Raw genomic sequence first — 16,852 nt, forward strand, 5'->3', positions numbered from 1 at the left:
TTATACTACAGGAAAGTGCTGTTAAGTCGGCACAGTGCAATCAGTGTCATTAAACAGGGCATCCTTTATAATGACCACATCATATACAGTGACAACCGGTATTTATTTGCTTCATAGTTTAGATAGTCCTTTCCCAGAATTTTTTCAATTGATCTTTCTTATTAGAAATTGTTTCCTTATATAAGACAGATAACCAGCAAGGACCTACTGTATAGCATAGGAAACTCTACTCAATATTCTGTGATAACCTATATGAGAAAAGAATCTAAAATAGAATGAATATATGTACATATATAACTGAATCACTTTGCTGTACACCTGAAACACCACACTGTAAATCAACTATACTCCAATAAAGTAAAATTATTTTTTTTAAAAAAGAAAGAGGAGGGCTTCCCTGGTGGCGCAGTGGTTGAGAGTCCGCCTGCCGATGCAGGGGACACGGGTTCGTGCCCCTATCCCGGAAGATCCCACATGCCGCGGAGCGGCTGGGCCCGCGAGCCATGGCCGCGGAGCCTGTGTGTCCGGAGCCTGTGCTCCGCAACGGGAGAGGCCACAGCAGTGAGAGGCCCGCGTACAGCAAAAAAAAAAAAAAAAAAAAAAAAAAAAAAAAAAAAAATAAAAATAAAAAAGAAAGAGGAGAAATTGTTTCCTGACCCTTTTTCATATCATAAGGTAATATATGTTGGATTTCTGTTTCTAGCCATGAAGGAATAGTAAGGTTGAGACTTAACCTCCCAATGTTTAACGATAAGAAAACTGGTAAAATACACGAAACAACTGCTTTCAGATGTTGGAAAACAGTACAGGACTGTGACACCTGCGGGAAGGAGGTCCTATAATGGCCGGCTTTCTGCCTGGAAGCAATTTCTAGACTGCGAAGCGGGGAGGGGAAACTCAAACACATCCCAAGGCCTCAATGACCTGAGGTCACAGACTTGAGTTCAGGGAGGCTACAGCAACTAGAATGAGGGGCAGGGTGCTCAAAAGGCAAGAGTTACTCAAAGGGATGGCTCCAGAAATCCAGATGAGGGCTCCTGGAGTCTTCGGCTCAATAATAATCTACACGTGCATGTGAAGGCTGAAACTCCACAAGCATGAGCAAAAACTTCCAAGGAAAGGACAGTTACCGGGGAGCTGTGAGCTGAACAATTCCCAGAGTTCACACGGGGGCTGAACAACACTCCACTTCCCACCAGTCAAAGCGAAGAGACTCCACATAACACACAGGACCTTCAGTAGAGATGCCATAGGGCCATGCCTCAAGAGTGGGGTAAATTTTAATCCTAGAGTAAAGGTTACTCCGGACCTGACCTTAAACAGCTTAAGTGCGAGCTTGAAAAGATAAAAATGACCCATAAGCAACTCAACTGCCTTATTCCCCCCAAAGAAAACCTCAAAAAAACAAAATGCAGCACTTAGCAACTTAAATTCAAAATGCCCAGAATCTAATAAAAATTCCTAGATATATTTTCTTGCTTCTTTAAGTCCCTAAGGGCTGCATTCTGATGTTAATAGACTATTATATATATGCTCAATATGTACAAAGATTTAAGGTAAAATATGAAACTAGAATAGATTCTAAAAGTCATACATGTTCATCATACGGACATTAAAAGATATAAAGAAGAAGAAAAGATCTTTTTAACCAAAAGTAAAATAGTAGTAGACAAACTGTTTTAGACCCAGCCTCTTTCACTCTATCAATATCCCTAAGAAATGAATTACTCAATAATATGAAAGTCAATCCTAAATAAAAAGCAGTACTGGGATTTCCCTGGTGGTCCAGTGGTTAAGAATCTGCCTTCCAACGCGAGGGACGCGGGTTCAACCCATGGTCAGGGAACTAAGATCCCACGTGCTGCAGGATAACTAGGCCCGTGCACCGCAGCTACGGAGCCAGAGCACTCTAGAGCCCGTGTGCCACAACGAAGAGCCTCCCACGCCACAACGAAAGATCCCGCATGCCACAACTAAGACCTGATGCGGCCAAATAAATATATTAAAAAAAAAAAGGCAGTATTGAGAATGGGCTGTGAGAACTTCCCTAGATATTTACATTTTAACAGACTTATGAAAGAAATCCATACACACCAGATTCCAGGCTTTGAAGTCAGAGAGGACTGGAACCCAAACCTAGTCTAACCACTTGGTAACAAGAAGGCACTGGGCAGGTTATTTTACCTCTGTGAGCATCCACTTCCCACGTATAAAATGGGGTTCATTTTCCTTGTAATGTGGTGTTGTTGTGAGGGTTAAAAGTAAACATATTTAACATAGTGTCCACCACTCAGTAGGAATTCAAACCTCAATGGTGAGTTTTACAATACCTATCTTTTATTTATTTATTTATTTATTATTTTTTTTTTTGTGGTACGTGGGCCTCTCACTGTTGTGGCCTCTCCCGTTGCGGAGCACAGGCTCCGGATGCGCAGGCTCAGTGGCCATGGCTCACGGGCCCAGCCGCTCCGCGGCATGTGGGATCCTCCCGGACCGGGGCACGAGCCCGTGTCCCCTGCATCGGCAGGCGGACTCTCAACCACTGCGCCACCAGGGAAGCCCAATACCTATCTTTTAAAAAAATATAAAGTGATGTATGACTTCATTAACATATCTAATAATTAATTTGAATGAATGAGTAAAGAATTTCAAATTCAAATGGTGAGCTTGAATTGGAAAATGACAGATCAAAACAACATTGAATCACTGTCTTAACTAAGAAAATAAACTATCTGGATACAATGTTGACACAGTGGGAAGAGGGGAGTCTCATTTCTTCACCCCTAAGGAATCAACTATTCCCAAGGAATAACTGAGAATTCCTAAGGAATAAACAGCTAAGAGCAGGTTTTGGAAAGGACGACAACCTTAGTGACAGGCCTTAACCTTTAATCAATTCTCCCCTGAGGGCATGCTCATTACCACCGAAAAAGTTGCACTACAAGAGGAGAGTTGTATATTTCCAGGTTAACTGAGGAATTTCCTCCACCTTCTATACAAAATAGATTCCTAGCTATCAATTTAGACTTCTGTTCTTCAGTTTGAAATACTCGATTTCTTGAGAAGTTATTAACAAGTTTAAAAGACAGGCCAACAAAAAATAAAACCAAATTTACATACAAGTCACTGTGGTTGATTATACACAGAATAAATCAAACTCAATAACCAATTTCTTTCCTGTTTCCTCTGTTTAGGATCACCAATTCTGAATACTTTACATCAGCTTCATTTTATTTCCTAAGACAAAGATTTCCAAATTTTGATTGTTAATAATCATTAAATTCATTTAAAAAATTATGGGCATTGAATTTACAAATATATTACCTGCAGGTGGACACTAATAGTAAGTGCCTGATACACACACCCAAACACACATACCTGCCTTGGAGTATGAGTTGATTTTATTGTTGAGTCTCTGCATAAGCAGTAACACTGCTTCCAGCTTGCTGACAATCTCCATCGTGACACCTTTACCACCTTCTCCAAGACGCTTGGGCTTATATGTCAGAAGGAAATGACTCCAGGCTCGCAGCACTACTTCTGCATCGTCGGCACTGACGAGGAGGCTGTCTCTTACCAGGGTCCTGACGGTGCCCTCCACCTTCTCAAGGAGCTGCCTCCACGGCCGGATGAGATCAACCTGCAATTTCCAGAGCACGTGAACCCAGCACAGTCCATGGCCAGAATCAAAGAACACTGCTACTGTAGCTACCACCAACACAGAAGACAACCAGCCAGACCACACGGTTTATTGTGTTCTGCCTGAAAACGCAGAGGCAGATCAGTTACCTGCTCAAATCCACCCAGAAGCTCCGAAGTGTCCATTGCACTGTTCATGGCCATGATCTTTAAAGTGTGACCTGTAAGGTGTGCCAGGAGCTGAACCAAGCTGGTCTTGCCCACTGAGGCCGGCCCCACAAGGATGACCATCCAGCTCATTTGTACACACTTCATAAGTGACTCCAGAGACTGTAAAGACTGGTGCAGGAGCAACAGGGGCCGGCAAGTCGGGGGAGGAACGTAGCTGCCACGGGAAAGCACCGAGTAGCCCAGCTGAAAAAGACATGCCGGTGAGCTTTCACAAGTGTGCCTGCGAGTGGGAGCAGAAGCCATAGAAAACTGAAAGAGGATTATCCTCCTCTCCTCACCTGAACATCACAGGGAGTGATGTGAAACAGTCTGGTTCCCAGGTACGGGTTAGAATTTGAATTAAACACATCCTTGAATACGGCAATGACCTAAAGGTAGAAGATGATACAATCAAAACACAAATCACTCCACCAAATTCTGAGCCAAACCTTCTAGAATGAATACTAGTAAACATGAACACAATAGGAGAATGACAATATTCTGAGTCCTTATCTTTTTGAATTTTCTTATAAAAAGGACAGATTGCATTTAATTCTTCAGAATGAAAGTAAACTGAAGCTTAAGAAAAGAGTAATCACATAATCTCAAATTATTCTGAGATTCCAGTGAGAATATACCATAAATTAAAGCCATAGAAACTATGGTAAACCTTAAGATGAAAAATGAATTTGCTTTCGTCATTCAAGATACCACCTAAAGAAGGTAGACGAGAAACATGAAGTTTATGAAGAACAATGACTGCTTCCTGAGTACCTACCATGTGCCAAACATTATATTAGGTGCTTTAATAGATTATTTCTGATCCTAATACCCTTGCAAAATAGTTATTTCCATTTCCATTTTATAGATATGGATTAGGGGATTCATGACAGTTACAGGATTTGCCCACGGTTGGTAACTGATTTCAAATCTAAGCCTGTCTGACTCCAAAATCACTGTTATCCTTCTAAATATTTAGGTAGAGAGGACAAGCAAAGTAATTTCTCTGACTGATTATTTACAGTCACTTATCCCTTCCTTAGCAGCAATACTGTTAAAAACTTCCTGTTAACTGTACTTCATTTTTGCACTTTTTTTTTTCTTTTTTAAATCTAAGAGGAGTTAGGGAGGGGAAAATAAAGGGGCGTGTAAAAAACACTAATTTAGCCCATAGCAGCCACAAAGATTCCAGCCACCCAAAATATTTACAAGAAGTTGTGCATTTCTAACAAAGCAGCAATATTCATACTAATCAATGTATACTGGACTGAAGTCAGAAAATAAGAACAACAAAGATAAAATCATAATGAGTATCAAACACTGAGTAAAAGCCTAAAAGCAGCACAGAAGAAAATGCTCCCACCACCTACTCCTTGGTCCAGGCAATTTCTGACCTTATATCCCACTCTACAGCATATCATCTCCTCTCCCTGATATTATACCAAAGTTAAAATTACAAATACTTTTATAGCCTCTCTTCTTCTATTATTATTTTACTTAGTTTTTTTCCCCCTCAGAAAACATTTGGTCAACTACAGCAACTGAACTGGAGAAGTGATGGAAACCTTCCACACCCTACAGTGACTCATCATCTGACCAACATCAATTACCCAACACTGGCCATTCCTGCCACAGTTAATATACTGTAACCAGTAAGTGGATGAAGAAATTAAAATACTAGCTGATGATATGTGAATTAAAATTTGTGAAAAAAACAAAACTAACTGAACATCTTGTCCTAATATACTGAAAGCCATTTGCATGTAATAAATGAGTTGTTAACACTGGGCTAGACTCTGGATGCCACATAAAAGGGGATCTGTGCTCTTAGTAGCAGAATCAAAGTGTGTGAGAGTCACCTGTGCCATGGGCAGCCATATCTTCACGTCAGTAAGGAGGTTACTGTTTCTAACTCACATGAATCTGTAAGTTACTTTGTTTGTAAACAACTGTGATACAGTAGAAGGAATAGCAGGCAAAGTGGAAAGGTCTGTGCTGGAGAGCTGGCTCTGCCACTTGCTGCACTGAGATTCCATGACTCTGAGCCTTGGATCCTCAGCTCTAAGAGGTCATGACAGCACCTCCCACCTGCAACTGTTGTGAATTTTTCATGAACTGTACTTGAAATACCACAAAGCAAAATGCACACATTATTGGCTTACTAAGTTGGAAATTCTGGTGTTGTTTTCTACTTACAAAGGGATATTTTTACTTCCGTTTAGATACAGAATTTCCTCTCTTTTCATCTATGTATCCTTTCTAGATAAAATACCTCTCAATTTGACATTTATTTAAAAGTAGAAAGCCCTACTCTTCTACTGGTTATCACCTGTCTCCTCCTGCTTCTCACTTTTGTGCCTGGAAAGGTGATAAAGACCAAGCCTTTATTAATGGAGGGCAATACTGTTAAAGAAGGTTTGCAATCATGGGGATTTAGATGGATAAGCAAACTGTGTCCTCCAAAGCAAACTACGAGACTCTGAGACAGGTGAATGTTTAGTTTCTTCCTGTAACTTCTAAATTTCCAAGCAGCTTTTACTGGGTTTGGTATTGTTAATGAGTACACCCCTTCTGTCCCTCAGGAAGAAATCAACTTACAGATGGAAAGAAACGCAAAGAGCAAGTATGACACTCACCTTTTCTTTATCTTCCTTGGTTCTCATTCTTTCACCATAGACCAAAAACACATGCTGACCAGGATCGTAACACCCAGGGGACTGGTCAACTAGCATCAACTGACACCAGCGGAAAAGGTCCCGGAGGTTGAATTCCCAGGGTCCTCCTATTTGCCCCCATTTCTTCTCGACAGTCACTTCGTGATCAATCTGAAAAGAAATTACCCTTACTAGGAAAGCACGTACCACTGCTAGGCACTGCATTAAGTACTATCAGTGTACTGTGAGTGCATACATAATCCAAAACAGAGACTAACAGGCTTGATTCAGATGTCTCCTTCTCCCAACCCAGACTTCTCAACGCCAGGAATACCCTGGTAAGCACTGACAATGATACATGCAACAGAACTGAATTACTGTAACCCTCAAATGAGTAGCTTGCCTTCCACTAGAAACTTTTAGAAGTCTATGTGATTTATCTTAGTTACGGAGACTGGTAATTTAGTGTTCCATGTTGAGAAAATGAGAAAATCAGAAAAATAAAGAACAAATAATATGCGTAGGTACTTACTTGGTTGTTGAAAGCAACCATTTTTTTAACAATACTTTTGTCAATGGCTGGAAACAGAGTACTGGCAATGAACTCCATGTCTATTACTGTAAGGGGATCCACAAAGACCTAGAAAATCCAAAAATAACATGAAAAAATGACATCGTTTCTCTTTACCAAACACCAGAAATGACTACCGTGACTTACGTAAAATTTTTATTTAACACCAAAGTGGTAATACCTCAGTAATATATACATTTCAGTTATAGAAATTCCTTTTCTTGCATTTTTAGGATATGGAATCATATAAAATCTTTGAAATATAGAGCAAAAGAGGCTTTTCTTGTTAGCTTCATTCTAGTGAATTAGAGAAAGACATGCAAGTAATTTTTTAAAGTATATCTGTAATTTTAATTTCCTATATATTATGTAAAATGCTCTAAAAAATCCAGATGGTAGGTATATGAGCATTCATTTTTAAATTTGATCAACTTTTCAATATGTTTGACATTTTTCATAATAAATTTCTTAAAAGATACTCAGTAAATTCTTAATTATCAAGGGATGGGGCATAAAAGAAAGCTAACATCTAGAAGCATTTCCAAGCCACTACATTAGCCAAACTTTGAAAAAAGACGTTAAAACATGTAAGCCTACGTGTACACACACACACACCTTCTGCTGCAAATGAGGATTATGGTAATAAGAAAAGATACCAATTATTAATAGTGGTTGACTTTGGTATGGAGAATACTGGATTTTTTTTCTTCATGGTAGTTTTTATACTTGATTTTACTTAGATTTAAATGCATTTTCATTATAAAGTAATCTTTTAATGTTCTAACAGATCACAAATGCACTTGAAAAGGTCAAAGATCGGCCTTAATCTCTGAGCACGGTAACAGAACCCTCAAGATGGTGGTCATCTTACTTTCCTCCAACTGATAACATACCAGGTCCTCTGAGACCTAAGACAAAGGATTCGCAGCAGGAGAGAAGTCATTATGGGAATCAGTCACACTGATATCCAACATATAAAGATATGAAATCGAGAAGCAGATCATTACACTGAGCCTGTCTCATTCTCATAGTGGGCACCCTCATAGCTGTGTCAGCAGTATTATTGCCCCTGACGGCACCTTTGGTTTCTGGGGCAACAGCAAATCTTACCTGAGTAAACCTGTTTAGGAAAGACCTGGGTAAGCCCTTCCTTCCGCCTCCTTGTCTAAAAGGATTCTGACAACCAAAAATCTTCGTCTTCTCATGCAGCACTTGAAAGCTCATTCCTAACTCAGGAATATAGATTTCTCCTCGGTGGTCAAAACAAGCATTGAGTCCTTCCAAGACTGACTGCGAAGCCAGGTTAAGCTATTTGGAGAAGAAAGAGCATATACTTATTTTATATGCTGTATAGCCGTTACAAAAAAGCAGAAGAAAAATATGCACAAAAAGTAGTCTTATCCTCAAGGGGGAAGGAGTTCAAACAACGTTGGTAACACTCTGCTTCTCAAGCTGAACTGCTGTGTATTCATCCTATTATTTCATATATATGTTAGAGAAATTTGGGGTGTATAAAATAGCAATAATAATAATAATAATAAATAACAAGTAATAATAATTTTAAGTAAACTGAGTATGTAGGTTAAATTTTTTTAAAGCAGTTAGATTAGTCTCAAAAATAAAACTGTATCCATTATCTGCTCCTATATTGGCCTACTTTATAAATCATAGCTTACAGAAGAAACTTTCCAATACAAAGATACCTCATTTTCGCTCTGGGATTTTTTTAAGGTGAAGTAAGATAGCTCTTTACATACTTAAACATCCTTCCCAGCTCAAATACTGAACGAACTCTCCAAATGGGCTTCAAAGTCACAATATAAACTACATAAAGTAGGTCTAACTATGCCAACAGTTTTGCGAACAACAAAAACAAACACAAGGATTTGTGTGTGTGAGCGCCAGAAATGAAAAGAGCTGAATGGAGGTCCTCAGATGCTGAGTTCAGAGCTCAGGGATGTGAAGTACGGGTGGTTTTTAGGTAACACGGAAAAATTCAACTGTGAAATGTGAATCAGTAAAATGCAAATGGGCCAAAAATCAGATTATATTAGAATTTCAAGTGTCATGCTTACATAAGCACTCAAAACACAAACTCTGCTATATACCCACATACGGGTCAAGTTCTAAAAAACTCCTCTTATGTGTGACTGCAAGGCCAGAATGCCTTGCAGTCCCTATGTGCATTTCCACAAAATATGACTATGGTCAGTAGTCTTCTAGCTTTGAAACAAGGCACTTTTTCCTAGCTGATGATTATTCTATCACATATCTTCTTCAAAAAAATCTGGGGGGAATAAAACAGAAACCCAAACCCTCCCTCTCTTTAATATCTGGTAATTAGGAAGCAGCTCAGCAGAAAAGGAATCCATCCCCCTTACTGCAGACGCAAGGGGGGTCTGAATCTAGGGAACCGGCTGGGGCCTGTGTCAAAACTCGTCTGTGGCACTTTCAACACTCAAATCATTTAAGCTACACAACTACTTGCTCGCCTTTTCCGGAACTGACATTGCACATCCCGAACTAACTCAAATCCTTTGGCCACAACCTTCAATTTTTTTATTTTGTGCATCACTTCTCCATATCTCTCTAGCTGCCTGTCAGTCACAGAGATTCAGCACTTATCACGTCTCATGATGTGCTCTGTTCTTCTGGTCATTAATTTATCCCATGTGCACATATGACACTGACCATTTTCTCACCATTTTTCTATGTCTCTTCCTACTATAACTTTCCCCAGCCTCTCTGCTGAAATGAGGTGGTTGGCACTGTTTGTAAACTATGTTTATCTCTGAAAATAAATACAAACACAGCAAGCTTGCCAGCGACTAGAGCATGAAACTAGTGAAGAGGCACTTTTTCTGGAGGCTAGCTCACGAAAGTAGGAGAGTTTGTAGGTTATATTGGGTTGGCCAAAAAGTTCATGTGGTTTTCCGTAAGATGCTATGGGAAAACCCAAACGAACTTTCTGGCCAACCCTATACATGGGGGGAGTTCTGTATGCTTTCTGACAAGTGACTTTTCTTACTCATACAAGAGACCACGGAGGATTCTTTTCATCAGGGAATTTGCCTTTACTAGCCAAGAGCATGATCATCCATTGTGAAATGCCCTCAAGCCTCGAAAAGTTCCGCCCCCACCCCCGTTTCTCACACTTGTAGTCCCACGTTGGCACGATGGGCCGTCCTCTCACCTCATCCAACACAACCCAATGGCCTGCCTTCAAGGCTGCCAGCAAGGGGCCATCGCGCCAGGCAAACTCTCCTCCCTTGCCACCTTCAACAGGTAGGTCTGCTCCAAACAGGTCTGTGATGTCCTTTGAGAGGAGGAAGAAATGGGGAAAAGCCAACATTACATAGAAAATTAACTAGATCCCAAGACCCCAAACATAAAATGGTAAATACTTAGGCCTCGTACCACTTTTTAGTCTTATCCCCAAGAGAGAACTAATCAATCCCAGAACTCTTTACCAGGAGCCCAGACATGCCCTAAGCATCTTATCATCACAATAGTCTAAGCATCTATCAACTGGAGCTCTAGATCAATAGTTCTCAACATTGGATGTACTTGGAAATAAATTGGTGACCTTAAAAACAAAAACCACACACACCAAAAACAATGCCCAGGCCCTCCTCCCAGACCCCATCCCAGGAGATTATTTAATTTGTCATCTCTGTCCCATATTTTCATAAGATTGTTTAAAGGGTCATTTTATTTGTAATTAATATTTTTAGAAAGGACAAAAATAGAGAGGCTGTATTACAATAAAAACTGAAATGAGTGATTCTCTCTCAAAAGAGAATTACAGGGCTTCCCTGGTGGCGCAGTGGTTGAGAGTCCGCCTGCCGATGCAGGGGACACGGGTTTGTGCCCCGGTCCGGGAAGATCCCACATGCTGCAGAGCGGCTGGGCCTGTGAGCCATGGCCGCTGAGCCTGCGCGTCCGGAGCCTGTGCTCCGCACAACGGGAGAGGCCACAACAGTGGGAGGCCCACGTACCGCAAAAAAAAAAAAAAAAAGAGAGAGAATTACAATAAAGCTTCCAGAGAGAATACTACTACAGGTGTCATCTATTAATGAACACAAAAGGAGAATCAGGTTTGTGGGTCATGTTGCTATGGTCTTTATCACCATGAGATATTTGGGGTTCTGACAATGTGATTATTTCTGACTAGAAAACTCTATAAATAGATAAAACCATAACTCCCTACACCTACCCCCATCAGCTGTAGCGTGACTTAAAGCTTACCGTCTGCTCTGACAAGTTGATTCGGACAAGAGTGTTGCCTGAAGCCTTGGCTAAGGCTCCCACCAAGCTCGTCTTGCCCACACCAGGGGAGCCCTCCAAGAGGATAGGTTTGTTCAGTTTTGTAGCTCTTAAGAGCCTTTGGGCATTCATAGCTGTGGTGCCCGCACTGAGTGCATAGTCGGCGATATTATTTCTGTGCAAGACAGGTCCTGAAGTGGAGAAAAGAAAAGCCACATATAAGCTGGACATCACCAAATCATACATATATATCAACTGGAGATTAAAAAAATCCACCAAGTAGACTGTCAGCCAGTGAAGTACCATCTGTGGTGAAAACGCTCAGCCCTATGTTGATATGTCCTCACTTTTGGGTCCATGAAATGCTGTCCAGGAAGAGCCAGCAGCACACTTTCTTCAACTGTGCCTACTACACAGATCTCGGCACTTCCTACACCTACATCTGTACAGACTCATAGAGGTCGAAACTGCAAGCACACATCTTTCCTTGCACAACCTACACCTGGAATTACTACTACATGTACTTGTACAATTTACCTTATACTTGTCTTTTCCTAAAAGTCAAGTGGAAGCTTGGCATATAAGCCCATATAAACAATTTCATCCAAGGCTTTTAGGCCACCAAGACAATTCAGGATGCATCCTTAACCCATAATGTAGCTGAAGTGCAGGACTGATAACAGTCGTAGAGAGCTTAATATTCATGCCACTGTGTCTCCTGGCAGAAGCTGTTGGTACATCAGTTTGGAGGCAGTGGAGCTAGGAAAACACTTATTATACCTCAGCTACGGAAGCAGAAGCAAGGACCACCCCAGTCCCAGGCCACGAGCACACAGCTCCTACACGAGAGAACTGAATACTAACTACCGTGCTGGCTTAGGGAAGGGATCTAAAGGTTAGATCACGGGGGGCCCCATCAGGGATGAAGACAGTACTGTTGAAGAGGGAGAGGGAAAGGGGCAATGTCCATTCAGCCCGGAAGCTGGGCTGGTTTAGTTCACCACTGAACCCCTGCTAACTGCCGCTGCACCTCTACACTTTCCAGGCACTCAACAATTCTTGACACAGGGAGGAAAGAAGGGAAAAGAAATAGATGACTCTGCTAGAGAAGCAACAATCCGAAAAATCCAGAGTGCCCTGGAAAGATATCTAATATAACTACCTCATTTAAATATTTGACAGAGGCAACCTAATAAGAGCAAGGATTCGAACTGAAATCCACCTGCATTTCCTATTTAATCACTCATTTTTTCATCCATTCACTCAGCAGACATTCTCTGAATGCCTGTGACTACTAGGCTACGTGGCAGATGCCAGGGACAGGAAGATGAATGACACCTGCCCTCAAGGGTTCAAAAAACTGTTTTCGTAAAATGTGATAAACTTCTATAGTTGAAACATTATGGGCTGAATTACCACTATAGGAAAGGTCTTGTTTTGAGCACCAAATAATGAACATATAAATGAATTTTTATGGGACAATTTACTCATGTATTAAAGACTGTATTTTCTATTTTTATATGCCTGTTATATATTTTTAACCACTCACACAATTATGATTACGCCAAGTCAGATTCTAACTCACATAACTAGTTCAAAAGTAATCATGATATAAAGTTAAAAGTCACAATAAAGGTCAAGTGTTTATAAACCACAAGAAGAGAATCTTATTTATTTAAAATCATTCTTACCCCTTGGTATAAAAAATGGATGAATTCCCCAAAGGTTATCTATCCCAGTGAATTCTTTGGCTTTGAGTCTGTCATAAATCTTCAATTCGTTTTTCTGACTTTCTGTAAGTCGGACGACCTTGGAAAGTTTCTTGATTAGGAATTTCAGACATTCTTTGCGAGCCAAGAGAGCCGTACCAAACCCAGATGAAGTTACCCCTAAAGGAAGAGGATCGGTCCATCAAACAACAGCAGGGCACCCAGCTTCACAACCACTCAGCAGGAACTCTAGGATGGGCTCCTGAGTCACAGCCAAAATACGACTGCTAGTATAAGCAGCCTTAAGAAGGAGAGTGACTCCCCTCTCCCCGCAAGTGTCACGTCATCAATTCAGCAGCAGCTTATTCAGTAAAGCACTCCAGTCACTCCGTGAGAAATCAGGCTGGAGAAAAGAGTAACTAATACGGTACTTTTAGTCATGTGGGCTTGTATTTCTAATTTTCATGGCTGAAAAAAACTTAAACATTAGATTTAATAAAATTGTAGTAAGCTTAAAACCAACTACAGGATTCAGGCCCGTGAACTCTGAATGACCGTGTTAAGGAATGCCATGTGGCACTCTTCAGGAGCACGAGCACCTCCAGCAGTCTTCTTTCTATCATAAGCGCTGCTTCACATTTACTAAATCCCTGGCCTATAAGCAATGAAAAGTTCTCGCGTATCTTTTACACCAATCGCCTCTCAAAAAGAGTAAAAGAACAAGAGCCACTGTGAGTCTTGGAAATGTTAAAGGCATCTGGCTCAGAGGTCTGGGCTTGCTCCACCTCACAGTCCCCTCTACCCTCACCCCTTGTTCTCACCAGCTAACAGACAACATACCTGAACCTATTCCGTCTATGTACACCAGGCAGGCGGCGTGGACAAAAGACGTCACTGTGGAGATGGTCTCCGGCCTTTTCAAAGCAGCTTCCTCCCCCATTGTGTTCATGAAGTTAACCCAGGACAGGATATCTCTGATACTGACCACACACCTTCGGCCAAACTCCTGGTGGGTCAGCCAGTCAATGAAATCCAGCATCACCTCAGCTATGTCAGCCCCTAAGACACAAGAAAGCAAAGGTATTTGCTGTTTGGGAAGACTCCGGACAGGGATTTGCAACCAGGGGCCCATCGATGGTTTAAAAGGGATCCATGTTTCATGAGATTATATGCAAATTTTTGTGAATGTACATTAATACTTTTTCTAAGCAAATGGGGTCCACGGCTTTAATCACATTCCCACAGGGTTCAAGAACAGCATTCTACCCCTACCAAAACAAACAAACAAACACACACCAGAAAGAAAACTTTGAGAATTAAAGTCTAAGAAAGCGCCCTGAGAACAGCTCAAAGAAATAAAGTATTCATTTGGTTCATGTTCAGATACAATTTTGAAGACAAGACACAATGATTTTAGAAAATATACAGATTTATTTATTTTTAACTGATTCAGTGGAATGGGGATTATCATTTCAGTGGCATTTAGTCTAGGTTTTTTGTTTGTTTGGTCCACCTGTTCATCAATCACAATTTAGCAAATTAGAGGATTCACAAATTATGTTTCGTGATTCAAGTTAATGACTATTCTAATTTTCGCAATTTCATATTGTAAAATATTTATCTGGAAACAAAATACCTAAGTCATACACAGACATTCAAAGCAATGACAATCAAATTTAGTAGAGTACTTCATATAACTTCTGAAGTCAATAGTAAACATTTATCTAAAAAGTATGAACACCAAGGAATGTTTTTCAAAAAGAAAATATGATAAGGAGGAATCAGCACTGCTGTAATAAAAAGTAGACTATACAGTAACAGCTTTCAAGCTACACTGCAAACTGGTTAGAAGAAAAATACTAATTACAGAAAAAAAACACAAATCTTAAGAAAGAACATAAAATGACAACTCATGGGGGAAAGTCTAGTTAACAAGAGGAAAGAAATTAAATACTGTTTCAAAAGCTAGATGTTAAACATGAGTACCGGATCCACATTTCAGAGTGGAAAAAAATTGAGGTAAATCAAGGACTTAAGGAAAATGAAATAATTTATCCATTAATACAGAGGAATTAAATCATGACTATTAAAGAAATAGAAGATCATCAGAGATAAAGTGGATAGGATGGGTTCATGTATGTATTTTTTAACAACAAATACTGAAGATAACAGAAGAGAGAAACCTATGTGATAAATATATTAAGGAATATTATCCAAAAATATACAAATAGCAATATGTAAAATAATAGTTATTTTTAAATAAAGGAATGCTCCATTCACTAGTAGTAAAAGAAAATGAAATTTTAGAATATCCATTAAATTAACAAGGATAAAATAATAGATTTCATTGTATTTAAAAAGAAAAAAATGACGGGAATTCCCTGGCAGTCCAGTGGTTGGGACTCAACGCTCTCAGTACTGGGGCCCGGGTTCAATCCCTGGTCGGGGAACTAATTAAGCTGCTGGCAGCACTGTGAATGGGGCCAACTTTCTGGAGAGCAATCTGGCCACAACTAATGGGAGCTCGGAAGTTCCTTGTTTCTACTTCTAGAAATACAACTCAAAGAAAAGCTCTGAACAATATGTCATTTAAATGAAAAGAGAATGCTTTGAGAAATACTGATCAATGAGAGTCTGAGAATGGAAGCAGCAGCCCACATGCCCTTCAGAGATCAATTTTTTAAAATACATCAATTTCATCAATACATCAAATATAGAAAAGATTTCATTACATAATCTTTTTTGTTATATTATCAATGTATGCATAATACTACTATAGAGGTTTGTGAACCAAAAATAATAGAGAAAGTAAGTGGTACCCACAGTGGTATTTATATTTTCATTAAGACGATGCAGTAAATATATCTTAAATACCCTAAATAGGCTCAGAATTCAATTTAGAATCCATAATAGTTGAAATATTAAATTCAATGAATCATATATATCCTTAAAGAAAACCTGGGGAAAAGCTATGTCTAGTTTCCTTTTTTTTTTTTTTTTGGCAGTGTGCGGCTTGTGGGATCTTAGTTCCCTAACCTGGGATCGAACCTGCGCCCCCCCTTACAGTGGTAGCACGGAGTCCTAACCACTAGACTGCCAGGGAATTCCCTAATTTCCTGTTTTATATTACACAATCTAAAAAATGTTTTTATGCTGTGCCACCCTGATCCATTTCCAAATGAAAAAACTGATATAAATTATTAAGCCACTTCTCCCTCATGCTCCATGTTCCCTCAGGGTCTCTAATGCCTCCCCAGGGAAGTCTGCTGTCATGCAGCCTGGAAAGCATGGAGTAAACAAGCCCCTTAAGGACAAGCCGTTAAGGCTCAAGTAAGTCCTAGGGGTCCCAGTGCTTACGCCCTGTGGAGGAACAGTTTGCTCAGTTAAAACATGAAAAGCACTTATGATGCAGCAAACGTGGCAGCTTAACAGCAGTTGCATCCTCCGCCATTCTTATCACAATCCAAGTAGCTCAGAAGAGTAAGCAGCCCATAGGAGATTCAGAGGTTACTTCCTTGAGGGACCCAGTCCCAACCCAGAGCCAAAAGACAAACCATGCCAGCTTAACAATTTCTGTCTCCTCCTCCTCTTTTTACTTGAATTTTCACCATAAATGCATCAATGCACACAACCAAGGTAAGTCACAGGTTCTTAGTGTGGGCTATAGACCAATATTATTGGACCACCTGGGAACTTGTTAGGAAGGCAAATTCTCATGCCCTACACCAGACCGACTGAATCAGAAGCCCTGGGTGCAGGGCCCCGCAAGCTTATTTAAACAAGTTGTCCAGGTGAGTTTGGGA

At 40.3% G+C, this 16,852-nt stretch overlaps 1 protein-coding gene across 3 annotated transcripts in view; it reads right to left on the reverse strand.

The window, feature by feature from the left end:
- Window positions 1–16,852, reverse strand: part of MDN1 (midasin AAA ATPase 1) — a 157,693-nt gene that overhangs the window by 70,440 nt on the left and 70,401 nt on the right. For all 3 annotated transcript variants that reach the window (XM_081250560.1, XM_081250562.1, XM_081250561.1), the window contains exons 34-43: window positions 13,890–14,108; window positions 13,032–13,229; window positions 11,323–11,531; window positions 10,268–10,390; window positions 8,185–8,382; window positions 7,036–7,143; window positions 6,486–6,674; window positions 4,149–4,238; window positions 3,790–4,053; window positions 3,379–3,640 (exon numbers count right to left, since the gene is read on the reverse strand). In XM_081250560.1, coding sequence (XP_081106686.1) covers window positions 3,379–3,640; window positions 3,790–4,053; window positions 4,149–4,238; window positions 6,486–6,674; window positions 7,036–7,143; window positions 8,185–8,382; window positions 10,268–10,390; window positions 11,323–11,531; window positions 13,032–13,229; window positions 13,890–14,108 — 1,860 coding nt within the window. The remainder of the gene's footprint in view (window positions 1–3,378; window positions 3,641–3,789; window positions 4,054–4,148; window positions 4,239–6,485; window positions 6,675–7,035; window positions 7,144–8,184; window positions 8,383–10,267; window positions 10,391–11,322; window positions 11,532–13,031; window positions 13,230–13,889; window positions 14,109–16,852) is intronic.

The sequence above is a fragment of the Mesoplodon bidens genome (genome assembly GCF_964165515.1).
Source record: "Mesoplodon bidens genome assembly, chromosome: 12".
NCBI lineage: Eukaryota > Metazoa > Chordata > Mammalia > Artiodactyla > Ziphiidae > Mesoplodon > Mesoplodon bidens.